This window comes from Scomber scombrus, chromosome 7, assembly GCF_963691925.1.
Source record: "Scomber scombrus chromosome 7, fScoSco1.1, whole genome shotgun sequence".
In the NCBI taxonomy this organism is placed as follows: domain Eukaryota; kingdom Metazoa; phylum Chordata; class Actinopteri; order Scombriformes; family Scombridae; genus Scomber; species Scomber scombrus.
Window position 1 is genome coordinate 13,103,031 of NC_084976.1, and position 27,756 is coordinate 13,130,786.

Here is a 27,756-nt window from a genome sequence, read left to right on the forward strand (position 1 = left end):
TTCATTCAAATGTTTTACAGTGTGTAACTTTTTAGAGGGTGCGTTGTGTGATGTTAGATATTGCCTCTGTTTTCGACAGAAGGTTGTGTGTGTCTTGCAAAGATGCAGGGATGGGTTTTTACGTGTTTATCTGGCTCACTAACTGACCCTGGGTGATATGATCACAAGTGGACAGTTTTAAGTACCGATTTGAATGCACCCAAGACACATTAAGGATGCACTGGGATCCAATTGCTCAGACCACATTCGGAGGTAGTCTAGACTGCATATGCATATGCATATGGCCTTTTAGCAGCTTGTACGCAAATTTCCTGGGTTACATTGAAAAGCCACCTACTCAGCGGACATCGTCTACATAGTCTACTTATTTACGCACCAAAGGCATAAACCATAAGGCAAAAAACAAGAAGAAGCTACAACAGCAGGCAAAATTGAGTCTCATAGATGGAATACATATGAAACACGCTGTCTGATTTCCATTCGGGCCAAAGAGTTTTGTTTTGCCCACATGTCAACAGCTTTGCAAACTTCTTCTTCTATTACTTTCCAGCAGACTAGGCACAGGAAGTGCATTGCTGCCTATCACTGGCTAAAAACAACCACGCATTTGGTCTTAGCAAATATACATGATGTACGTGTTTATTTACATACAGAGTGGGGAAGTGAGATCGGATCACAAGTGGGCACTCGAGATGCATGAGGAAACACATTCTAATACCAGGTGTGAACTGACGTACTTGTGATCGGATGACCCAAGACACATGTTAATACCAGGTGTAAACAGAACCACGGAAACCCCTTTGGGTGTTTTTAAGGAAAATGTTTTCCCCCCTTTTTTTTGTTAGTATGCATGTGTTTGCACAATGATAATGGAGAATGTATAAAAACAAGGACTGCACTGATGGGCTTTGAATCACAGTTTTGAATTGTTTTTGATCCTGTGCCAGTGGAAACAAAAACAAGTTAGACAGAGGAAAGGAACAGAGAGTGAAAGCGAGGAAAAAGACAGCAAACAGAGCAGTGAGACAAAAACATAATGGTCAGCAGACAGTGAAAGGGAGAGATGCCAGATGAATTAGGAAATGAGTCAGAAGGTTTTATGAAAGAAAGATTTAAAGAATTAAACCAGAGAGAGAGAGATAGAAGAAGAACTAGAAATTACAGCTTGGGAAACCAGTCTGCAATTTCCACAACTAGACATGAGCCACTTCATGTTCCTGCCAAATCTATAGTATGGACATGCAAAAGTTGACTTTGAGGGCACTGCTGCCCATCAGTTTGTATCTGTGCTGGTTTAACCATGCAGGATGTTTGGACAGTTACTTCAGGTTTATCTTTTAAAAAAAAGAACAGTGTGTTGATCATACAGAAGAAAGAAAAGAAAAGGTGAATGTGAGGAAGCTGTGGAACAATAAATACACAAGCTTAAAGCCATTAACTACCTCTCTCAAACTGATAAGAAATGTGCAGTAGAGTGGATAGTAAAACACGCACAGACACACACACACACACACACACACACACACACACACACACACACACACACACACACACACACACACACACACACACACACACACACGCAAACCAGCTATCAGGAGGGATTATGCTGCTCATCCTCCATTCAATCAGGCTGTTTGTCTTGGAGTCTAATCAAGATGCTGAGCCGAAAATTAGAAAAGAGGAGATGAAGAGCAGAGGACAGCAGTGATAAGAGGACTTCTTATTACCTCATAATTGTACAGTATTTATCCAAAGCGGGAATCCTTGTGTGTGTGATATTTCAGCAGTACTTCAGATCAGAACAGCACAGCACAGCATGACAACGCTCTTTTTTTAATGAGTGGTAAACGGTTCAGTACACATGCTGACAGTGTCACTGTGCTGTCCCCAACAGTTGTATTGTGACTCTTCCAGAAAATACAGCCTCCTTTGTATGCTCTCTGCCTCTCTGCTGTGCTATGACCGACTATGCTCTCCGCTCTCTTTTCTCCATTTCATCCCTCACTACCCTCATATCTCCTCTTTCTGTATTATGTCTCACCCTCGCTGCCCTCCCATCACTCTTATTCCTCTTCTGTAATACTCACTGTTTCATAGAGTAAATATGAGAACAACAGGCGCTTTCTTCTACAGTATTCCTCCCTCTTGTTGTTTCTGTCTCTCTTTTCTCCCCTCTTTCACTCCCTCTCTCCCCCTTGCTGTAGATAACAGTCTGGGACAATGTCACCAGTGTTTTGGCCACACTGAGGCTCCTGGCTAACAGAAACAGTCCCTCATAGTAGGAATGTCAATTACCAAGAATAACAACGATACAGTGGTCCAGTAAAGTTCAGTTATTACGACAGAGAATGTTTGTGTTATGAGCCGGTGCAGATAATTAGAGACTTAAAGTAAAACTGTAGTAAAATAAACTGAATGCGTCGGCATACTTGTGTGAGACACAGCACACAGTGAAGTGGGTCAGTGAACATCTAGGTAGGGCATGGACATCCAACTATTGAATTATTAATTCTGTCTAAACAGAAGGAGCGACACAACTTTTTCTCTCTGAAGTGTAAAAAGTCTGCCGTCCCCAGTCTATCCTTGTCACGCATAGACGGTCTTTAAGTGAACGAGACAGAATTCACTTGTGTGCGTCTTTAAGTTCTACAGCACAGCTTTAATTAGCATGAATGAACAGCTTGGGAGCTCTGGAGTGGTTTCTCTGCATTTTGCACAGGGAATCATCTGTGCCAAAAGTACATTTCTGTGTTATTCCTCTGACCTTGAATGTTTCAGTCCAAGGCTTGCTGTTCTGGTTAAATGAGCATTTTTAGCCTCAGAGCTGGATCAGTTAATTAGTATCAATTTTATGTTTTTGGATAAAAAATTATGAACAAAAGCGCTTAAGGGATCAGTGAGCTAAGATCTACTGCACTGTTACTCATCTTCCTTGCATTTCATAGGTCTCATGATCTACTGTGTTATAGAACAGAAACACAAAACAGTATAGAGAAGGCATTAATACAATATGTTTTCTCGTGTTTCTTTTTATATACTATTACCTATAAAATGATGCAGTGCAAGAAATTGAATGGTGTTTGTGTTGTGTCTGTAGTCTGCAGATGTGTGCGAGCAGATCCTTCGGGTGGTATCGAGGTCTAGTCGACTGGAAGAGTTGGTTCTGGACAACGCAGGACTCAAAACGTGAGATTATGTATATTATTAAATGACAAGTGTAAAATGTACTGATTTTTGTTTTTTTTACCATACTGAACACATTTGAATTAAAGTATCAATTGAATGATGATCAAAGCAAGAGAAAACTGCGTTTGCAACCTAGGAAGTATCATACATATGCACATATTCCTGTGTTGCTTTACCAAAATACTGAATCTATACTCGATGTTAAGTTGAAAAGCTAAATTTCTACATACATTGATACATGCAGCAATTCTTTTTTCTACTCTGTGAGGCAAACAGATTTGAATCCCATTTCTATGAAGTCAGCTGTTTGAGAAGATTTTATCTGTGCTGAACACATTTAGTTCCCTTTATAAATTCTTAAAGTCAGTCTTTTGCAACAGTGATAAGGTTGTTTTTAAATACATTTCAAGTTAACTCAGGAAAACATATTTAAGTTGCTAAAACAGTAATATAAGTTGTATATATATGGTGCATTTGTCATATACACATAATTTCATTTGGTCTTTTACACTCTACAGTGATTTTGCTCAGAAGCTAGCTGCTGCCCTGGCCCACAACCCCAGCTCAGGACTCACCACCATCAATCTTGCCAACAACCCACTGGAGGACAGAGGTGGGCTACCTGCTCTAATCTATAGTCTAATGTACTCATCAGGAGGCAGGACAAGAGTAGAATAAGGAGTCAAATCTAAAAGTCTGATGCAGGCAGGTAGCCAAAGGCAGGATAAAGGTCATACATGTAGTAACATCCTGTTTCTTGTATGTTATTATTCATGTGAGAAAAAATCAGGTTTGAAAAGAACCTCATCCAAAGTGAAACATTGATTACATTGAACATTAAGTACTCAGTGAACAGTCACTTGACAACTATTCAACATTTTTATACTATATAAGCTGCTGTCGGAGGTATGACGCTTGTAAATATAGAAAGTAATGCTTCCTGTTGCAGTTCATTGAGTGAGAAGTTTAATATTTTATCACCTCTATCCTGGGGCCTCTCAGCCTATCCAGGACACATGAATTAAAGATACATTCCACCAAACATTCAGAAAAGGTGCATGTAAACACACAGTACAGAACATATGTGGGGCTCACCAATCTCTGACTTATTTGTTCTTATTTAAAATTTAACCCTCAGATCTGTTGAATGTTTTCTCATTTAAAGAACAATAACATATTTTCTGACATTGTGGCTTTATCATTTGGCCTCAATCAACCAAACTGATTACATAATAGACATTTTGAAAATGAAGTAAGGAAACTGACATAAGGAAGTAATTACAGTTGCATTGGTGAGAATGGTATGTATTATTATGTAAGTAGGGTTTGTCCATAAAACTCTTGGTAATGTACAGAACTTATTTTAAAATGACTGAAAAAAGCTGCAGCAGCATCATTATATACAGCTGATGTTTTATCTGTCTTGCTGCAGGTATCTCCTCCCTTGGGGCTCAGTTTGCCAAAGTTCGAATGGGGCTCAAGCATTTAAACTTCTCCAAAACCTCACTATCACCCAAAGGTATGTGCTGTCTTTCCATTGTCATTTGTATGTATACAGTTGTAAAATAAAATGATATAGTTATTGCATTGTGATCAGCGGTTCTTACTGTTTCTGTTTTTATTCACATTCTCCTCTACAATCAGGGGCAATTTACATCTTCCACTAAACAGATTACACTTACTGCTGGGATGCTAACAACACTTAATTATTGCACAGTGTGTGAGTGAGATAAAGCCAGAAAATTATGTATTTTAATATGTGCGGTGTGCAGAATGGATGTTTTAATAAGCCTAAATGCTGCTCACTAGACCTCTTTCCCTCATTCATCAGAGTTGTAACTTCTTGAGGCTGACTGTGCAAAAAGCTTTCAGCTAGCAATAAATGCAGAGGATGTTGCTCTCATCATTGCTAGATTGAATATGGCTGTTACAGTCACTCGCAGGTTAAATATCTTCTTGGTTTTCATCCAAGGCAAACGCTCCCACAACCAGCACTGTCTTTTAGACACGCACTGTAAACATGCTTTGCTCTCAGGCAATCAGTAATGAGCTATCATACAGTATTCCACAGTGTAGGGTGAGTGAGAGGTCTGCACTGCTTTAACTGAACCCTGCTCATTTCTCTGAGGGCCTAATCCATAATCCAAACCTCCCAATGCCCCAAAGCTCTGAGCAACAGAAGACGATTGAGGACAATATTTTTTCTTTTTATAGCACTGATTTTGTTGATGTAGCTTGTAATACAGCAGATATATATTTTGCTCAGTTAAATTTCAGTTTTAGCTGAATGTAACTCAAAGGTGTTGAAACATTGGCATCTGTTGTAATAATCTTCAGTACTATTTATTTGACCTTTTTTCCTCCCATTTTTCCTGTATCACTTGTATCTCTTGTTATACATCTAGTCAAATCAGTCAGGAGTCAGGACTTTTACAAAAGTGCAAGTTCAGTGTGACAGCCATGTGACAGATGTGACTGGGGTCGATTGTACGCGTAGTATGTCAATGTCACGCATGCACAATACAAATTTTCTCTCTCTCAAATGCATCCTCATCATTTGAAGAATTGCAGCACCTTGTTCGGTTGTGTACAGTTCTTGTACTGTTGTTTTAAAATTGATTACAGAATTAGGCTTTTATTACATTTATGTCTTTATATATCCTGACAACATGAAAAAAATACCTCATTCTCAACATAGCATGATACTGGCAAAGGCATAGCATTACATTTACACAACCACGAGAATGCATACACTTTTTACTTTCCATGCATTTACTCTGCAGTCTGATCCTTTTCTTTCCTGTCTTCACCCACTGCTCATTTCCTCTGCTATTTCCTCCAATACACTGTCAAAACATAGGAGATTTGATCATTGTGATAATGCTGATGTTGCTTCTGCATTTACATATACATATAATAATGCTGACATTGCTTCTGTGTGTGTGTGTGTGTGTGTGTGTGTGTGTGTGTGTGTGTGTGTGTTTGTGTGTTTGTGTGTTTGTGTGTTTGTGTGTGTGTGTGTGTGTGTGTGTGTGTGTGTGTGTGTGTGTGTGTGTGTGTGTGTGTGTGTGTGTGTTTTAGGGGTGAACAGCCTTTGCCAGTCACTGAGTGCCAACCCGTCCATCCCAAGCAGCCTGGTCCATCTGGACCTCTCAGGAAATATCCTCCGAGGAGACGACATGCAGGTACACACATATACACACACGCGTGCGTGTGCGCACACAAACACACAGCTTCTAACTCATCTTAAAGCTAGTATCAATAACACTTAATTGATTGAAACAGTTCAGTGCTCCAGTTGTTGACCGTTATAAATCAGTTAGCATGTCACTGTGGTGAAGAGCATCAACTTGGGAAACCCGACATCTGTGCAGTGACAGGGACGTAGGAGAAATGCTCAACTGTGAGGCTGCAAATCATAATCCAGTCTAACAGACACAATGACACACATCACAGTGATGTATTTTTAGCTAGGAAATAAACTATAGAACTTACAGACCAGGGGTTATATATCACTTATGTAAGTGACAGAAAGTATGGTTTAATTTACATTCTGCAGGAAACTGGATCTGGCTGAATTAAACACGATGAACGAGATGAATGGTTTGATAGAGGTAGTTAAGATCAGCATCCAACAAATTATTGGACAGATATGATATTTGGGAAATATGGAGGTTTGGTGTGGAAATCAGAAATGATGGAGAGGGTGGAAAATTAGTTAATTGACACATAAGCACTTTAGCTTTAATTGAATGGTGGTCAAATCACTCTACAGTACATTAACACGGCATCTGTTCTCTTTTTTTACAATGTGTGCTGTGTTTTAAATTAGTTACATGTTTTTTTTCTAGCATTTCTACCATTTTCTGGGTCAACCCAACAGCCTGGCAACCCTTGACCTCTCTAACACCGATTGCTCATTGGACCAGGTGAGTCAGCAGGCGTGCATGGATGAAGATGAGAAAAAAACAAAAATCACTTTCTGTAAATAAACAATGCAATTAGAGTTGTACCTCAATATGCTCCATTGTTACAGGACATGCAGTGTATGTAATCCAATTGTATGCACCCATTCAATCTGTGTTGCTGTTTACTACTTGTGTAGTGGTCTGAATACTGTATGTGATGTATTGATGTTAGTCTGAGAACTAAATACAGCTTATTGATTCGCCTGAGATGTAGCCAGCTGTCAGCCTGTCACAGAAGATATTGATTAACTGCAAAATCAAATTCTGTCTGTCTCACTTACAGCTTGATATAAATATATTTACACACTTTTAAGCAGACAAGAAAGATACAATGAAAGGAAGAGAAAAGGTTTGAATGTGCACAGAGTAAACAAAACAAACAATGTTGATGTGAGCGGGAAATTGTGTATGTGTCTTCCAGGTTTGCTCCGCTCTGTTGCGAGGCTCAGTGCAACACCTCTCTGTTCTCAACGTGTCAAAGAGTGTCTTCCCTCACAGGTAAGAACCCATCTGGGTTTCATAAAACAGGGAGCTGATAAGAAGTGAGGCACATTAAGCAGTGTTGATCACACAAATTGGCTTGTCTGCTTACACCCTTTTAACCCTGCAATGTTGAACAAGAAGTCATCCATCTTTGTATACATCTGGATGGCCCATTTATACATCTACCTCCTCCAGTCACATGCATGCATTTGAAATTATATCTTGCAGATGTAGTTTGGTTTGCACCTGTTTCTTAATAAAATCTCATCCACAGCTACTACCTGCATCAAATTGTAAATATGAGACATTATTACGACATCAATTTATAATTGTCTGTTGCATTCAAAAACTGTTTTAATATAAAATCAACCCCTACACATTATTATTCACCAAGTGATTTCTAAAAGAATAACCTGTCACAGTTTGTCATATCACTGTATGTTCCCACTACAACATCCCACCAGCTGTGATTTTCTCACCCCAGATTCATGTAGTTATGTTCATGCATGTCTTACAAAGTTTGTTTTGGCCCTGAAAGGCAGATAGGACTTGACATGAAAGACTTTTTTTTTCTTTTTTTTTTTTTTTTTTACAGTAGTTCCCTTAAGTTATAAATGCATTCATAGACTCATGCATACATAGGTGTGCGACACCTGCTGGTGGTCAAGTGTCATTGCAAACAAGAAAAATGAAATACGGAATAGGTGTGTGCATACATCATGTGTAACAGATGGGCGAGGGGTGGAGTTTTCTTCCCATTATTATCTCTCATTCCAGTGTGTCTCAAGGGAGTTGAGGACTTCATCAAGGGAAGCAGAGGATGGGCAGCGGCGGGTGGGAGGGGGTTTGGAGAGGGAAGATGAGCAGAGAATAGGTGAGACGGAGGACGAGGAGAGGGGAGATGATAGGAAGAGAACCTAAGTGTAGCAGAAATGGGTGGTAAAAGAAAAAGGGAGTGGAGGCCAGTGTGGAAGAGGATGCACACAGCACAGTGACAGAACATTATTTTTAATCATTTTAATGTAATATCCTTGTTTTATAGATGCGTATAACAGTGATTCTGCTTTTGAAAATCCCTTCTTTTGTTTTGTGGAACTTATACATTTTCTCAAACAACAGATCAAACCTAAAATGGATCACAGGTTTTCAGGCCATGACAGCTTGCCCTGAATGTGGGTTGAAGGAACTACATCAGAGTCCTAAAAAGTGCTTTAAAAACATCACTGAAAAGTTGACAATACAGTTGTATTTGAAGTCCTTAGTGTATCCCTCTGGCATTACTTTAGTTGCTGTTCTCTCACTTTTTCTTTCTGTAGGAAAGGCAAAGAGGTGCCTCCATCATTCAAGCACTTCTTCAGCAGCGCCATGTCTCTCACCTCCATCAATGTGTCAGGAACGAAGTTGCCTCCAGAGGCTCTCAAGTGAGATGATGTTTTATTCACATTTGATGTATCTGACGAGCAGCTCCTTCTTTCCCACATTTTAGCTGTGTAACATTTTAGATGTGTTTTTCAGGAAGAATAAACTTATCAGCCTTAATCACACGATGGAACTATGATTATTATACTTAGACCAAGTCAGTTACATGAAGAAAGGCTTTCAAAAGTTAACATTGTATCTCTTAACACCTTTCCAGTTTTTATAGATTGTTAACTGTTTGTTAATGGCATATAATATTGTAGAGCTCTACTGCTTGGCCTGGCCAGTAACCCCAGTCTGAAGGATGTGTCTGTAGACCTCAGCTGCTGTGAGGTAAGACCCGCACACTTGTAATATACAATCTTATGTTACAGCTGTAAAATTCATTAGAGGTGACTAAAGTTTTAAGTTTATCACAAAATCCATTGGTAAAAGTGTTTTTCCTGAGTATTTGCAGAGGACAATAGGTCTAGATCCTACAGCTGCAATTAAATTTAATGTGTAGCACAGTGATGCTGATGGTAAATCTTTTCAGCAAGTGGGACTCAGTTTTATATGAAAGCACATTTTAAGTACAATGCTGCAAAATACTGTGAAATCTATCCAGTGGATTTTAGAGGGATTTCTGATCTATATTTTACTCTTCTTTCGGTTTCTAGTAGTTGTAGTGCCTGTGTCACTTAAGTTTGATGAGTGTGGTTTTTAATAGTTTAGATGTAAAACTCCTCTAATGCAATCAGCTTTTTTAAGATTCACTCCAAAACCATTCGACAGGCCAGTGACACCGTTGAGAGGCTGTATAATGGAATACTTGGCAGACAGCAGGCGGTGATGGAGGGGGGATGGGGAGGGTTCAGTTCCCCCCTCTAATTGTTTCATCACAACTCACACACACACACACACACACACACACACACACACACACACACACACACACACACACACACACACACACACACACACACACACACACACACACACACATACACACACCAGCTCCTCGCCCTCATCTCCACTCCTGCTCGAACAACAACAAAAAGACAGCTTGCTGCAGATTCAATGGGATTGCTAAAGATAACACATGAATACAAATTACACAGGAAATCCAATTCCAGATTCCCATAGAAATCTTCCCAGATTGAAGCTGCTGGAGGAAATGATGCGTTATGTCCTTTCTAAAAAAGCCTTAATGAACCGTTTGGTGGAGGCAAGCCGAAACTGCTCTCTGAATGGGCTGACAGCATGCAAAAATAAGGGCTGTGTACAACTCCCTGTTGACTGTGTTTGTGCAAATATGTGTGTCAGTGGTTTGTGTGTGAATAGAAGTATGATCATTAAACATCTGTGCATGTTGTTGCTGGTAATTGTTGGCTTGGCTCTGACATGCTTTTCTCTCTCTTTAATGCCTCTCTAAGCTTGGCCATTGTGTAAGTACTAATGTGCTCACTTAATAATTAACTGCTCATTTCTCCTACATTTTTATTTGCATATCTGTTCTGTCAGATACCTAATTTTCTCATCATTTTCCATTAATGTTTCACATGAAATAAAAAAGATTAATAAGAGGCAATATCCAGATGCAGTGGCCCTCGATCATCTATGTTGTTATTTTAATTTATATGCCATTTTCCATTACCATGTTTAAATGATAAACTCCATGCACAAAGTCTTCCTGACATGTTTCCATCTGTAGTTGCATGTTTCATCTAAAGAAGGTTGTGTATCTTTTAAAACCACCTCATTTATTGTCTTTACAGGTTCACACAGGTTCAAAGATCCTCAATTGTTCTTCTGTTTAATCTGCAAAAATATTTACACACTTTCTAAAAGCACTATAACCTCCTCTATGCATCTACTTTGCAGTCATGGTGTAGGAGTAGAGAACAACTGCTATGGTCCAGCAGCAGTACAGCAAGCAGTAGAGGAAACACATTTCAAGTGTTTGCATCTGTTTAGTTGTGTCTAAACTTTTCCTTTTTGTCTTTATAGTTGCGATCTGGAGGTTCCCAGATCCTTGAAGGCTGCATTGCAGAGATACCAAACATTTCCAGCTTAGATATCTCTGACAACGGTGAGATGACAGCAAACTTTTCAATTTTCAATAAGCCTAACCACCGATTGTTACCTATATAACACCAACAACACTCAATATAAAATCAAAAATCAATATAGATGAGTCAATTGTAGTATCATTTCTGACTTGTGTTTTTCTACCTCCAGGCCTGGACTCAGACCTGTCCACTCTGCTGGTATGGTTGGCCAAAAATCGGTCCATCAGACACCTGTCTCTGGGCAAGAACTTCAACAATATCAAGTCCAAGTAAGGAAGTGCTATTGGGCTTAGTCATGATTCAGTTTGATGCTAACCCCACTCTGTCATGTTACTGGGCTTGTATAGTTGACTACCTAAATCATACCATGCAGTTTTAAACTCATTTTCATTTTCTCTATATGAGTTCCTTCAATTCCACTTTCTTCTCTCTGATTTAGAAACCTCGCTCCAGTGTTAGACAGCCTGGTTCATATGATTCAAGAGGAGGAGTCGGTGAGTTTTTCATTTCCTTCTCTGTCTGGTTTTGTGAGGGACAGTAGCTTAGTGGTAACAGAAGCCGTCCTCCAACAGATGCTTTACTTTCAACGCAGTATCAGTGAGCACCCAACCAAAGAAATAAAGCATCCTTCAGCAAATCACTGAATCTGCACCAGCTGCTCTAATGCTGACCTTTGACCCCTCCAGGGGTGGGCGGTGTGAATACAATGTCCCAATATTGATCAACTGAGAGTCACATCAAACCAAAATCAAATGGTTTTAGTATGTCAGTATTCATGCTTTAATGTGATTTTACTCACTCAGCAGCAGCTGTATAAAGCTTCATGAAAACCTGGGTGTAAACTTTTTGTCAAATTGAATTTGAATATCAATGAAATAGCTTTTAAATAGTTGGGACTGTGAGTTATGGTCCAATTACACATTAAATGGATCCACACAACTACAGTACATCATAAAGTACACTGCTGTCAGGGATCCTATATTTCCTGACAATCACATGGATTATGATAGAATATTTTATACTGACTGGCAAGTACTGTAACTACCTTATTACCAGCTGATGGTCGTCATCTATACACCAACTAGTGAGAAAATCATCAAAGCCTCTATAGGCCTTCTGTCCATTGGATTTCCTTTCACTGTGTCTATCAATGTCTAATTGGGGGATTATAAAAGAAAACCTTGTAGTGAAATGAAGCCATCTTCTTCGCTTGTAGCTATCACCTTCCCTTCCTCCTCCCCTCAATCCATCTCACTCGTTTTATCTCTCTCTCCATCATGGGAGCTGTAACAAATTTTGCCCCGATGCTTGCCCTTTTTTGTCTCCCACAGTGCAGTATGTGCTAGATTGATAGTCCTGTTGAATGGCTTTGTGCTGGATTGGTCTCTTGGTGCTTGGTGCTTGGTGCTTGGTGCTTGGTGCTTAAAGGAGTTAGGCCAAACAATGTTTAACAATTCTAAAAGTAGAAACGAAAGTTTTTTTCAAACATACACAGGAGAGCTAATCTCTGAAGGTTTTGTTGGTTAAAATAATTTATGAGCTCAGAGTTCAGGGATTTGCTTAGACCAGGGGCTCATGAGAAAAATAAAGTGTGTGTGTGTGTGTCACAGAAACAAGTGTGTAACCACTCAGACACGCCACAACTAGAGCTGATGTGCAAACAGATAAATAAAGGCCTGTGAAGATAACAAGTTGCAAATTTTATTCAGCAGCTCATCTTTTCTTCTGCTGTCATGCATAGCCAGTAAAAACACACATAAACACACACACACTCACGCACAAGGTTGGAGACACAGCTCCAGGCAACACATTTACCCTGCCGTGTTTCCGTGTTCTGTCCTGAGTCCAGGCAGATAGACCTGGGATGTCTCCTTGATGCCAGAAGATAAACAGATAAACAAAGTGTATTATGTGCCTCATTGGTGAAAAGTTGTTGCCTGCTCCATTAAAGTAATAGTTCAACATTTTGGAAAAATATGCGTATGCATTTTTCTTTCCAGGAGAAGGTCAATACCAATGTAGTATCTATAAACATTCTCAAATTAACTTGTACAAGATTGAAGAAAATGGCAAGTGTGTGTGAAAGTGAAAGTAAAATCAATTAAGAATATCTGTGCAATTTCATTATTCCTATATGATAATGATAAAACTTGTAATATGCTTTAAAAAAGACTAACCAGTAGAGTACTATCTTCCTGTCTGCAATGGTATTGCAAAATGTAGTGGAGAGATATAATGTTACATTGCTGAAGACACACTGAAGAATAACTGAGGTTCATTACAATATTAAACACAAATTCATCATTTTATGGATAATCATTAAATAGATTATTTGTCTCTGGTATAAAGTCTTTTTTTCTAAGTCTTGGGTTACAATTTCTCATTTTCTATATTATATTGGACAAGATACCCTGTGTAATGATTTCATCATTTTAGTGATGATTAAGGCTGAGAATCTGAGCTGCTATTGCTGCTGAGAGTCAATTGCTTCAGCCATAAGGAGGGATGGGACTTGTTATTGCTTTTGTTAGCACATCATACAGATGTTGACATTTCCTTTACATGTATTGCTACATCCAGATGTTATTGATATTCTTAGTCCAAAGTTTTATTCTTTTGTAGGTGAAAGAAACCCAGTGACAGGGATCTTGCTTTTTTTTTTTACTGCATTGGAAACATAATTAGCTACTGTGGCTATTGGTGCATAAATGTGTACCTATTTAAATTAGTATGTTTAATTACTGCTCTGCGGCCCACAGGAGCACATGCAGGCAGTAAATAATTCTATCTGGATCCTCAGACAAGACGTAAAAATGTAATTTCCTGCCTTTATCACCCATGTTGATATTATTGCTCCACACAGTCATCAATACACAAGCATTGCTGCCTAATAGTATCAGTCTGTAAAATACCCCTGTTTATCACCCTCCTTCAAGAACAAAAGCTTTAATGAAGAGGGAAATACTGGTTACTATCACAATTCACATTATATTCAGTACTTTGTTTATTCTCCTCTGTTTATGACACACATAGATAAACAGATCACTGGGTTAAAACTCTTGACTTGACTGGTCAGGTGCTGACCTATAAAACCACTGGGCTAATACACAGTTTATTGCATTGCTGTGTGCATTTGCATCCATGCGTAGTCATAAAGCACCATATGTACTGTAGCTCCACACTGTTTTAATCTTTGTGAAGGTGAGTGGCTCCTATTCAGAATATAATGGATTCTGGGTTGTTAAAAATGCTATACAGTTGATACATGAATTGATAATACAACAGTACAGTGGGCGTATAAAATGAGACATTGAGGCTTTTAGAGGGTGAGTTGATGTACTGTACCATTGCTCCAATCCTTGCAATGCCTACAAAACAGAACAAGGAAGAACAGAAAAAGGAAATGCGTGTGTGTCTTGACTTTAAGAGCCACAGACAGTGAAATGACTGGCTTATTGAAGACAGAGCACAGAGATCAAGAGTCTCCAGCTGTGTAAATGACACGCATCATAGATCAGCTCAACACTGGTGAACAGACAGACACTGCTGGAGATTTGTAAGACCTCATATCACTCTCTCATCATAATGAAATCTTGATCCAGTGCTGGATGTTTTATTAAGTCTAGTAGAGCTGTGGATGATAATATCTCTGACATTTTAGAGCGGTCCCTTGAAATTTGCTTAAAATATTCTTACAGTCCACTTAATCTTCTGATAAACCTCTGATACATTTTTTATTGGAGTTTGCCCTTTGGAGTCACCTGCCTCTCCTGGAATGTATGGTTTTATAATTACTGGTGATATATTTGTGAGAGATAAAGTAGTATTTACTGTTGGAAAACTATATTTATAAACCAGGTAATGACAATGGCTTAGCTAGCTACTAAATGTAGTCAGCAAGGGAATCCTTACAGCTTATGATATTGTAGTTTACAGGGATCATAAGAAGCTGTAGAGACTTTTCTAGTGGTGTCAGGGTTGCTGTGAGCTCTGACTGTCATGGGCAACTGTAAGCTTTCTCAGGGGAAGTGCCAAAGATCACAGGGTGGGAAAAGAGAGCAAACAGAGTCAGCATTAAACTAAATAAAAAAGAAGACACAAGGAAACAAAATTTCCATAGACAGCGAATACATTCAAGGACACTTTTTGACAGGGTTACAAAATGCCAAAAGGAATATTAATATTCTTAATGGCATAAATAACAATAGCTTTTGTTAAAGTTGGCAGTGATTTACAACAAAGGCCAAACAGACCCTTTCAAATGCTCACTGGTGGTGCTAAAGCTGAATACACACACACACAACTGGCAGGCAGCTCATCAGTTCTGCCTATATTAAATAGTCTGCAGGTGGCAGAAGAAACTCAAGTCTGTCCCACTCTAATAACACTGCCTTAGACACACCAGATAAAACAGTCAATCATAATAAGATCATATTTTTCCCTCATATTTCATATACACTATAATAATATATTTCTTTCTCTTTCCACACCTTTTTTCCATGCCTCTTTTGTCTTTCTTCCACCGCACATGGACACTTTCTTCTCCCTCAATCCTTCTCTTCCCAGCCCCTCACTTCTCTGTCGCTAGCGGACTCCAGACTTAAGAGTGATCTGACCATCGTTCTGAACGCTCTCGGCAGCAACTCTTCGCTCACCAGACTCGACATCAGTGGTAACGCAATGGGGGACATGGGAGCAAAGATGCTGGCCAAGGCACTGCAGATCAACTCCAAACTCAGGTGAGTGAATGCTCAGGGGTCCCAGGCTATGGTTTACTTCTTCCACTGGCCTCCCTTTGCAGCCTTCGATTTTGATTAATTTATGATGCCACTGTTAATAAGTCTTCTCAACATGTAGCTTAACACTAATGCCCATTGCCTGTTGATCCTACATGCACTGAAACCCCTGCAAATGTCTTTTTTTTTAAACAATTATTTATAAAAATCAGGGGAACATTGCAAGAAATTAACTTTTCTTCAGTAAGTGCACCTTTCTATAGAAAATATACTGTTAAATAGGACATTGTGTGTTTCTCTGTGCAGGACTGTGATCTGGGATAGGAACAACACCAGTCCTCAGGGTCTACAGGATGTAGCAGCCGCACTAGAGAAGTAAGTAGCTTTATGTGCATCTGTCTACTAGTTCATACTTTGATATGAGTTTATGCTGATGTATTACAGTTTTAAATTAAATGTTGAAAGTGCACTCTTGTTCCTTTTCTTCTAATGGTATACATACACTGGTGTATTGTATGACAAACGCTGAAGGGATGCATGTGTGGTTAGGTGCAGCCCAGATGTTACCTTGCTTTGTGCTGAGTAGGAGGAAACCTGGAGGTGTTTTTAGTCACAGAGACTAGGAGAGAAAAGAACCCAGAGAGGAAAGAAAGTGACAAAGAGAATACAATAACACAAGACACACAAGACACAACTGCAGAAAAAGAGATGCTGAGGAAGGAAACCAGATTAAGAGAGACAACATTTGGGTTTTTGGCTACAGTTTCTTTTGTCTGTGGATTTGAATGCTCAATTATCTACATGAGTGTGAGATGACATGTGCATCTAACTAAATTTGCTTCTGGGACACATCTGTACATCCACCTCTCTCTCCTCTGCCATCTTTCCTCTCTGTTTATCATATTCTCCCGGCAGCACATCTCCCCATTTCCTCTCTGACTCTCTGTATTGCATTATTGAAATAACAGTTTTCATTTTCTTCTAGCTCCTGTTCTCTATTCTGTTCAGCAGTACAGCGCTGTGTGTGTGTGTGTGTGTGTGTGTGTGTGTGTGTGTGTGTGTGTGTGTGTGTGTGTGTGTGTGTGTGTGTGTGTGTGTGTGTGTGTGTGTGTGTGTGTGTGTGTGTGTGTGTGTGTGTGTGTGTGTGTGTGTGTGTGTGTAGTCAATTTCCTCATGTCTCTTGTGATCTATTTTGTCATAAAATATTTCATAACGCTTGACATTACATTCTTCAAAGGTTTCCCTGGACATTCAGGACTGCTGACATTTTCAAGTACATAGACACAGTATATATTTTTCAAAGTCTGCTATATTAAACAGCATCTAAAGCTATAGTATGAATGCTTTTCAACTAGTGCAGACGTACTGTACATAAAGCTTGATATTGTAAATAAAATAAAAAATATGATAAGGACAGCATAGATAAAAATGTAGCAGCATCAAACTCTGAGTTTGTTTCATGTAATATAATGCACATTTATGTGCCCCCCATTTTATTTGATCTGTTTTCTGCTTTTCATTGTTTTTTTTTCATTAATTCTGTGTCCTTCCATCCCATCCTACATCTCCACCATCATGATATGAATATTAATGCTATGTGGTGACCCCTATGTCATGATCAGTAACCTCTCTTACGGTGCCAGTTCATGGCTTTGTAATGGACCAGTGTGAGAGCAGCTGTGCCAAGTCACATCTAATGCTGTCTCAACGTTTTTACTACACAAACACACACACACACACACACACACACACACTCATACAGTTATCAAGGGTTAATTTTTCTCCATTTCCTGGAAATCTACCCGAATTTAAATCTTTAAATCAAATTTTAATCATATTAAGAAATCCACATATTTCATCATCCCCTAGTTTTTTATATTATTTCAGATTATGCTAAGTAGTCACTTGAGCACATACTCAATGTATATGTCATGATTCAATTATCCTTTAAAGTAATTAGAGCCACAGATATTGATATCTTAAATTATCAAGAATATATCAAGAAACACCACAAGGGGATGCATTTCACTATATTTTTACTTTTGTATTACATTGAGTAAAATTACAAACCTTGAATAGTGAATTGTATTGTATTACACTATATGTGTGTGTTCAAATGTATCACTTTCTTTCACATTTATATGGATACAGTGTTTGCCCCTATTTCTGCACATCTCCACCTGTGCCTGTGTATTTTCCCCTTCTTCTACAACGTGAATTAAGTGCTAAATTATATCCTCTGACTGTGTGTCTGGTAGGAACTTCACCATTCGTTTCATGCCCATCCCCATCATTGATGCCTCCCAGGCTCTGAAGGCCAGCCCTGAGAAAACAGAAGACGCCTTGCTTAAGGTATGTTAACAATTCACAATTCCCATCAGACCTCCATCTATCTCCATCATAAATCTGTCACTGGGTTTTCATATTGTATAAAAAACTGGAAACTAATGGTGGTTACAACTTCAGTGATAATCAAATTGAATAAATCGACTAACAATGTTGTACATCACCAACCCTTTGATTTATTATCATGACAGCATCTTTATGTTTCCTCCACAGATTGAAAATTATCTGTACAGGAACCACGAAACCAGGAAATACCTACAGGAACAGGCCTATCGGCTTCAACAGGGCATAGTAACCACAACTACACAACAAGTGTGTAAACAAACTGAGAGAAACACACGCACACACAGACTTCATACACAATCTTTTACCACAACTAAGCTACAATTGTTGAAGTGACATTTAACACCTAGAAAGAAATCTTTTTTTAAAGCTTGTCCTCATGAAGCCTTTGACATCTCACATGCAGACTTGCATATCTTGTATTTTGTTTTCTAGATGATTGACAGGATTTGTGTGAAGGTGCAGGACCACCTGAACTCTCTGAGGAACTCGGAGACAGATGTCATCCTGGACGACGTCAGGTCTGCAGAAAGCCTCATCAAAGATGCGAGGAACTCTAAAACGGTGAGACATACTTTATCAAAGAGCACATTTGAAGATTTGTTTTCTAGCACTTTATAAAATTTGATTTAAACAACAAAAACAACTATGAAAAGATATGTTTATATGCTCTTGTTTTCTCTCCTTCGCCAATGACTGTCTCTCTGTCCTCCTTGCTGTGTCTCCCCAGCTGCTCCCTAACCTCTACCACTTAGGATCTGCTTCCAGAGAGGAGGTGAACAGCTCCTCAGTGGGACCAATTCAGGAGAAACTGGAGTCTATGGCTGGGGAGGTGACAACTGTCATGGACCAACAACTGCAGGTAGGGTTATACCTTTTAATAATGACATGATAGAAAGATGTTTTTTAAAATAATATATGTCACAGTGTATGCACTTGTAGGTGTTCTTGTAAACTGAAGTTACTGTAATTGTTGGTGGATTATAAGTCTGCACACACATGCATGATCACCCTCTTTTCTTCACTCCTTCCAGACACTGTTGGAGTCCATGATGGATGCAGCAGCGTCTCTGTGTCCCCATGTGATGAAGAGGAGTAATCTACGCTCAGATCTAATGAAGGCCAGCTCAGCCAAGATGGTCGTACCCAAGAGCTTTGTCACCAAAACCCTTTTGGAGCAGTCTGGCGTTGATATTATCAACAAGATCAGGTGTGTGTGTTTGTGGTGAAGATGAGGGCTGTTCATGTAACTGAGATATCTCTGTAGTAATGTTTTGGATCTCTTTGTACGTATCCCATATCTCCTCTCAAAAGTCTTATTTCACTCTGCCCCTAATTGTCTTTCTCTCTGCATGTCAGTGAGGTGAAGCTGAGTTTAGCGTCCTTCCTGTCTGATCGCATTGTTGATGAGATTTTGGAAGCTCTTTCCACTTCACAACACATGCTGGTAAGACAATCAATCAGAGCTTTAAACTCAGTTCTTGTAGTGGTTCATTCACAATGATTGACAGAAAGCAAAGCATTATGTTGATTTAGGATCCTTTCTTTAGCTTAAATCTCTCCAAAATCCCTTATCTCTCAGGCGGACCACCTCGTGCGGCGAGGTCGCCCTTTGGTGCAGCAGGAGTCGGTGGATCTGGACGTTCCAGAGGAGAAGATTCCTAAACGGGCATCGACTGAGATCCTGGAGGCTGAGAGGCTGGACGATCTGGAGACATGCATGGTAGGTTTGGGGAACTGAGGTGGTTAAAGGATAAGTTTGTGTGAGTGTGGTACATGCTTGGAAAGTGGATTAAGGTGGGTTTAGACTTTAAAGGATTCTTACTTTTGGAGATTTTGATTCATAAACTGGTCTTAAGTTTTTCTATCTGGCAGGATTTAGATGAAGGCAAATAGTGTTGTAAATAAAAAGGCTGCAGTCAACAGGCAGCTGCATGTTCTTCTGTCTGTGTCCCTGTTGGTCCCTCTGCTCTCTTACTAAATAGATGTGCTGCTCCCTCTTTTCATCCGTGTTCCCTTTCTGTTCTATCTACCTTTATTGTGTTTTACAGTAAAGGTTGCCTTCAGGGATCATGGCTGTCTCCCTCATTTTTCCTCTTCTTGCCTTCATCAGGCCTTACTGTGTGTTGTCTTTCTTTCTCTTCTATCTCGTTTTCCTCTCTTCCTTCTCCTCTGTCCACCTTCGCTCCATGGAGACTCTGTGCTGCACCAGTGTAAGTAATTCTGGACTGTCCTGCCACACTCTCTGTTCTATCTACTATCTTTTTGTTTTACTGTTCTTTCCGTTGTCTGTCACTCCTCACTGTAGCTGCCTGCTATACTGTCCTCTGTAATGTTTTCTACAGTAAAAAAAATAGCATTCTGTATTTGGGTATTCGATCCCTGTGGTAGAAAAACTACAGTATGAGTATAGTAGAGCACATATAGTATATTATCATAGCCTTACTCACTCCCTGAAATGTTGATTGCTGAATGCTGATAAATGAAAACTTGTTTCTTTATGCATCCAGCCACATCGCACTGCTGCTCTCCTCAATACACTCAATGTCTGTCATCACCACCTTGTTAATATGGACTGCACCACAAACAAATATGTGCTAGGGTGCTACCATTATTATTTACCAATGAGCAGTATCAAGACAGTGGCATTAGGTGTATGTCTCTTTATCACCAAAACAGCTTTCTTAATTCTCTCACTTTATATTTTAGGAACTTTTTACTTTGTTTAAACATAAAATTAGAATATCCATTATTCTAGCTAATATCTTACTCATGAAGTTTGAATGCGGACAAATGATCTCAACGCCATCCTTCCTGAAACGTCTGAAAATGTATTTGTTATACGCATAACAATGTACTCTATGTGATAGGGAAATAGATAATAACATCTAGAGATTTGTTAATAATTATTTTTGATAAAAAATAAGCTGATATTTGGGTTTGCAAACTGGCAGAAAAGATATGCAGTCCTGTTCACCTAAGATCATGGATTACAAACTTTGAGTAGAAATTGGATCTGATTATCTGCTTTTTTTTCAGATGACTCCTAAATCAAAGAGGAAAAGCATCCACAGCAGAATGCTGCGGCCAGTGTCTCGTGCCTTTGGTAAGAGATTATTACATTTTGTATAACATTAAGCTGTTTTAGTATATAACTTTATAGTATAAGACTGAATGGGTTGTGCTGGCATGCTTTAATCATTCTGTATTTGGTTTTTCAAGTAATTCCTAAATATTGATGAAAGGCAAGAGTTCATCTAAACTTTCAACATATACAGTATCCAATTACAAACCTCCTAATGACCACCCAACCAACAGAAATGGAGTTTGACCTGGACAAGGCCTTGGAGAACGTGCCTGTTCATGTGGATGACACACCAACCTCATCTCAAACTCCACCTACTCCATCTCAGGCTGTGCCAAAATTGGAGAAACGCCTGCAAGGAGGGATGTCAGAGCTGCCATCTGAGGAGGAAAAAAAACTGCAGCACTTCACCAAATTAAGACCTCGGAGGAACAAGAAAAAACAGTCTAGCAAAGTACCTGTAAGCAAAGCTTTAAATTAGCCTGCAAGATCAAATTTAAACAAAAGATTTACACTTTCATTTTTTTTTACAAACATGGTGTCAGATTCTTTAACTTTGTCTTTCAGCAAATCAACAGTGCTCCATCTCAGGATGGGGAGCAGAACGGGCTCATGGGAAGGGTCGATGAAGGCGTTGATGAATTCTTCTCCAAAAAAGTCACCAAGATGGATTCCAAGTAAGGACAGTTTTTTACATCAGATACATAATAAAGTGGGTTCTGGTGCTGAAATATGTTTTTAGTATTTAATGGTGTGCAAAGAAAACAATTTCAATCTTGTATTCATCACTGTTTCTCCTCTCAGACGTTCACTAAAGAATTCAGAATCCCAGGATGGAGAGAAGAAGAAGAGTAAAGGAGGATTCCTCAACCTGATCAAACGTTCTTCCAAATCTGACAAATCTGATAAATCGGACAAATCAGACAAATCAGATAAGTCAGAGAAAAACCAGGTGACTGCTCCCTCCTCGGGTACATCCTCAGCCTCTGTAGGCTCAGCGCCACCTTCCACTATCCCTGAGGAGCCCTCCTCACCAAAAGTGGCAGTAAAAAGCCCAGCACCTGAGCAGAAGTCCAGGTAAAGCCGAACTGTACTGTTTTTTTTTTTGTTTTTTTTACATGCCTTCAGTTTTAAAATGTTGAAATTACTCACCAATCATTTCTGCCTTCTCTGCAGAGATGCCTCTAGTCGCTCACAGCCGGCAGACTACAGCAGCAGCTCAGATCGGTCGGAGGAGGTGAGGACGCCGGACTCCATAGATGAGCCATGGGAGACTTCAGATGGCAGAGGCAGTCCCCAGGGGGGCAGGCGATACCCGGGTGTGCAGATGATGGGCAGTGGCCTCTTGGCAGAGATGAAGGCCAAGCAGGAGAGGAGAGCATATAAGGTAAGATGGTGTGAGCAGAAAACACGGGTCACAGAAATGGTAAATGGACTGTACTTACATAGTGCTTTTCTAGTCTTTTGACCACTCAAAGCGCCTTTACACTACATATCACATTCACCCATTCACACACAAAAAAAGAAGGTATTAACTCCATTATTTAAACTACATTTAAGCTATTAATAACAGTCAAGGAAATCTCATCTTAAAATTTACTGTAAAAAAAACAGACAACAAAAAAATGTCTGTCAAAAACAGAAATCTTCCATTTATTAATTATTAATTTATTCCATGTATTACTTAATTCTCCTCGTATGTATTTTAATTGATTAAAAAACAAAACAATGTAAAGATTAATTACAAAATCAAGTTTCCTCAGTAGTTGTAGAACCGTATTGAAGTAAGTGGTGAGATCCTGTTCAAATGAGGACACATAGAGCTGTAGGTGGTCAGTCTCCACTTTTCAAAGCTGTTTTGTTCAACACTCCACTAACTGGGGTCCAGCTCTGACAACAGGCAAAAATGAGACGCATTTACAGCGTGCACACATAGCAGAGATTTGTGTGCATCTTCAGGCTAATCATAGCACCTGGCAACATGCTGATTTTAAAAAAGAAAGAAAGAAAAAAAATATTATTTTCAACCACACAATATGGCCAAAGGAGGAAATGGGATTGGGAAAGATGCAAACATGAACTAAATGAAAACCAGAAAGAAGGCTCCTATGCAAATTTCATGATAAATGTGACATAAATGTCTTGGGATTCCATCTACTTTAAATTCCTAAATTCACTCAGATGCTTTGAACCAAATGTGATCTCAGTTCCTGCATCTTCTTTGCTCTCCCTTTTCCACTTTTACTCATTTATTTCCTCAAAAGCATAAAACTATAGAAAGAGCATTTACCATTTGAAATTAATAGCAGTATTATTCAAGGGAAAGCATTTAAGTGAGACGTGTACAGTATCTTTAAAATGTGAGTTGGTGTTGGCACCTGGGCGTGTGTGTTCACTCAATGTATAATTGGTCTCTGAGTAGTCACTGCACTGCAAACTGTGTATGTGCATGTGTGTGTGTGTGTGTGTGTGTGTGTGTGTGTGCGTGTAATAAGAGGTTTACAGTGTTCGTGGCACGTTGTTTTCTGACCTTGTACTGTATCAGTGGCACTAAAGCTTCTCAAGCCATCTGCTTGTTCCGGCTGGCTTCCAAGTGTGTGTGTGTGTGTGTGTGTGTGTGTGTGTGTGTGTGTGTGTGTGTGTGTGTGTGTGTGTGTGTGTGTGTGTGTGTGTGTGTGTGTGTGTGTGTGTGTGTGTGTGTGTGTGTGTATATATGTGTGTTTTTGTGTGTGCAGGTAAAATGGAGAGAGCCATTCAGGAGGCAGGTCATCTTTAATACAGAGCCTGGGTGTGCTGCAAGCTGTACCTACATTTTCTAACACAAAAGCGCCCCCTTCTGTTAAAATGTTGTACATTCAGAATCAAACCCTACACCTCTGAAATCTGTTGTTAGATTTAAAAAAAATTGAAAGAAAAAAACAACAGAAACAAAAAAGTAATGATTATTGTTTTTAAAATATGTTCAGGTAAGCAGTTATGTGTCTACACTGTTATAAGTTATTTAAATGCAAGATTGACTGCAAAGTAAAAAATAGGGATGTTGTTAATATTTTGTGCAGTATTTGCACAAGCCGTATTTGTACAGTATATACATGAGGATTCCTGTCTGAGGTTGTAGCACTCCATCGTAACGTGATCGAACATTTTGTCCCGTATGTCTCTTCCAGTCTTCCAGCCCTGACAGACCTGACAGTAATGCAGCAGGTGAGTTGTTAAGATTTATTTGTATAAATATATTCAATACTAAACAAGTTCATTTTATCTCAGCTAGTAGACTTTTGAGATAAAATTAACTTGGGAAAAGAAAATTGAATCCAGTTTTATCTCCATATACTTGAGGGCTGGTTTTACTTCACGCTGGCAGCCTCTAATTATACAGACATGAAATTACCATATGCATCTTCTTTTCTTTTTTTTTTTGGGATGTGGCTGCAGCCAAGTCCCAGCCCACCACTCCAGAAAGTAGGTTTTCCAGTGGTTCCATCAATAAATCTGATCTTCCCGCAGGTTCTCCAGAGAAAACCACAACTCGTGGTGAGACCAAGCCTGAACCGGCTCCTCGTATCAGGGCCACTTCTTCCTCAAATTCCCCAGGGGGACCAGTAAGTCCCAAACCACCAGTGCCACAAGGAGCGAAGCCTGCCCTGGGGGCCAGGCCAACCCTCCCACAGAAGCCAAGGACCCCCAGTAGCAGTAAGAGCATAGGTAATGTCAAAGCCTCTTTTGCAGTAAAAGTAAAATATGATTTCAGATTGAGCTGCTGGCATTTCTACATGGACATTTGTAAAAAGGAATATACTCAACTTTAACACAGTAAACATATTTTGTTCTGTGTTGAGATTATATGGCCGACTGGACAGAATTGTTTTCAGCTGTTTTGTCTGGATGATCTTTCTGATAGATGAGAGTTCAGACACCCCTAGCAGTGGCAGTGTGTCACCTAAGGTCACAGTTCTCCCTCTCACGCTGAAGAGGGGGCTAACAGAAAAGGACAAGGAGGGCCAGACCAGCTCTGCCAACAAAACCACTCAGGAAGGTTGGTCACAAAGTCTGTTTGTCTATGCTTGTATGAATCTCTGCTGAGCCTAATGATATACATTTGCTAATAAATACATGGATTTTGAGCTGCAATGAAAGTGCAGATGACCAAAAATAAAGTTCAGCACTTAAAGTCTTCTTATTAATGCATTGCAGCTGACTTTTTTCGTTTCTTTTGGCCACAGCTGATTTCCCTTTAACAAACCGATAGATGTTTGATGTCACTGTCAGGATCTGACAGTTCCCATGGAGGCTGACTGTTTTTTGTCTATGTGTCCATGTGCAACATGACAGAGATCACGTGGATAGATTCGGGTCATAACTCTCGCCCTGCCTTTGCCTGGCAGCTCAGTGATTTTTGTGTGTATTTGCTTTTTTTCTCTCTGATATTTTCCTTTTCTCTTGTGTGTTCTATGCTTTGGTGTCTTCCTTCATTTTTTCATTAGTGTATTTTCAGTCAAATGCTCTTGGGTCTGCCACAGAAACACAATCAGATTCATGTCAATAAGCATACTTCTTTCTCAGGCATTTGAAAACAGATTTCCGAAACTAGTGGCTACCGGGTCTCCCTTAAATGTGAATACTTTTGAGATTTGATGATGGCTGGAACACCGAAACTGACTCATTATTGCCATTTGGTGATGGGTTCGGTAAGAAAATAAAGACTGGCTGACACTGTCCTCAATAGTGCTTCAAAAGTAATCTGACAGCCATGTAAACAGGACGACACATACAAGGAGGAAAGTGCCTCAGATCATTCAACTCATGACAATAAATTTGATGCCACTAGTTGGCAACATACACAAGAGAAGAATTTAACTTTTTCACAAATGCCTACAAAAGCTCTACAAAAAAATTCAGCTAAAGTGGTAGAAGATCAACTCGATTGTATCTGTCAGTTGCAAACATCATTCAAGCCCTGCCCCTTTCCTGTCTGCGTCCTCGCCTGTGACAGTTGCAGCCAGAGGCATTATGTTTTCATGCTGTCCATCTGCCCCATTCTTGTGAACGCATTATCTCAGGAAGGCTTGGAGGGAATGTCATTATATCTGGCACAAACGTCCTCTTGGATTCAAGGATTAACTCATTTGGTGGTCAAAGGTCAAGGTCACTGTGACCTCACAAAACATGTTTTTGGCCATAATTCAAGAATTCACAGTTTCACAGTCTTTAAGTGAAGACAATATGTTACTCACTGGAAATGATTAACTGGAATCATATTTGTCAATATAGTGATAACTTACATTTCACTAAAAAATACATTTAATACCTTTTATTAAATTCCTTCAAAGTCTTAACTACAAATATTATATGAGTCTGGACAGAGATGGATATTAACTGCAACTTGTCTGGTTGGCGCAGGCATATAACCACAAGGCAGCATTTTTAGTTTTTTATAATGTCTCTATTAATCAATCGAGATATTCATTTAGGTATCCATTTCCACATTCATATTTTATTTATTTTTTTCATGTACACACTTACCACATGAGTTGCAGTCTGTCCCAGTATGCATAAGGCAGAAAGTAGGGAAATATTTTAGAAAAACCAGACCATTAGTCCATCACAAGGAGAACAAAACAATTCACAATTTTTACCAATTTAGTTTCCAAATGTCCTTAATGTATATGGTTTGTATATGAAGGTCAGGCTCCTGTCATATGCGTAATTCAGAAAGAAGGGGTCAAATATTTAATCCTAGCTTCAATTTTATTAAGGATTGATGACCTATAAATCTAAATATCTGTATTCATGTAGTTCTTAATTCAGCATGATTTTGCATCATATTTGCCTTTTTCAAGCCCTTTCTGTCAGCTGCCTCCAAAAATAAACACATTATGACTTGTGAGGTACCATACTTACATGTATATTCAGTTCAGACGATTTCCTAAAACTGCACAGATGAGATAAGACTGAGGTGTTTTTTTAGTAAGGGAAACATCTCGCTCATTCATGTATGTATTTACATATATTCCAGCTGGTAGAACTGGTATGAAAACATGATCTAACAGCAGAAACATACTAAAATATACATCGACATGTCTCAATAAATAGGTCAAAAATATTTATATTTCCTACCTCTCTTCACTTCTTTGTTTCCTTTCTAAGTCTAATAAATTCCAGCACTTACTGTTATCTTCATGTTCTCTCTCTGTCTTTGTTCAGTGAGGGCAGTGTCTGTGTCAGACTCTGTTCAGCGACCAAGCCCTCTCCGCACCAACTCTGAGGATCACGGCCCCTTCAAGACCAAGGACCAATCTCCAAACCCAGACAAGGACAAAGCAGCGCGCAAGAAATCCACAGACTCTGTGGAGGAAGCAGACAAAGACTTTATTTTAATATGAGTAAGACACTGCAAAAGTCAGCACAGCACCTGT

At 39.3% G+C, this 27,756-nt stretch overlaps 1 protein-coding gene across 1 annotated transcript in view; it reads left to right on the forward strand.

The window, feature by feature from the left end:
• The window catches only part of LOC133983371 (F-actin-uncapping protein LRRC16A-like), a 66,325-nt gene extending 38,569 nt beyond the window's left edge, over window positions 1-27,756 (forward strand). Inside the window, exons 10-39 of the mRNA XM_062422438.1 lie at window positions 3,101-3,189; window positions 3,708-3,802; window positions 4,622-4,708; window positions 6,271-6,374; window positions 7,041-7,118; window positions 7,579-7,655; window positions 8,957-9,061; window positions 9,323-9,392; window positions 11,049-11,130; window positions 11,280-11,379; window positions 11,550-11,604; window positions 15,677-15,849; window positions 16,153-16,221; window positions 18,105-18,198; window positions 18,406-18,504; window positions 18,691-18,819; window positions 18,986-19,117; window positions 19,290-19,465; window positions 19,615-19,702; window positions 19,838-19,978; window positions 21,295-21,361; window positions 21,574-21,811; window positions 21,916-22,017; window positions 22,145-22,237; window positions 22,337-22,417; window positions 22,529-22,727; window positions 24,508-24,544; window positions 24,848-25,045; window positions 25,242-25,376; window positions 27,545-27,756. Coding sequence (XP_062278422.1) covers window positions 3,101-3,189; window positions 3,708-3,802; window positions 4,622-4,708; window positions 6,271-6,374; window positions 7,041-7,118; window positions 7,579-7,655; window positions 8,957-9,061; window positions 9,323-9,392; window positions 11,049-11,130; window positions 11,280-11,379; window positions 11,550-11,604; window positions 15,677-15,849; window positions 16,153-16,221; window positions 18,105-18,198; window positions 18,406-18,504; window positions 18,691-18,819; window positions 18,986-19,117; window positions 19,290-19,465; window positions 19,615-19,702; window positions 19,838-19,978; window positions 21,295-21,361; window positions 21,574-21,811; window positions 21,916-22,017; window positions 22,145-22,237; window positions 22,337-22,417; window positions 22,529-22,727; window positions 24,508-24,544; window positions 24,848-25,045; window positions 25,242-25,376; window positions 27,545-27,723 — 3,372 coding nt within the window. The 3' untranslated portion in view covers window positions 27,724-27,756. The remainder of the gene's footprint in view (window positions 1-3,100; window positions 3,190-3,707; window positions 3,803-4,621; window positions 4,709-6,270; window positions 6,375-7,040; window positions 7,119-7,578; window positions 7,656-8,956; window positions 9,062-9,322; window positions 9,393-11,048; window positions 11,131-11,279; window positions 11,380-11,549; window positions 11,605-15,676; window positions 15,850-16,152; window positions 16,222-18,104; window positions 18,199-18,405; window positions 18,505-18,690; window positions 18,820-18,985; window positions 19,118-19,289; window positions 19,466-19,614; window positions 19,703-19,837; window positions 19,979-21,294; window positions 21,362-21,573; window positions 21,812-21,915; window positions 22,018-22,144; window positions 22,238-22,336; window positions 22,418-22,528; window positions 22,728-24,507; window positions 24,545-24,847; window positions 25,046-25,241; window positions 25,377-27,544) is intronic.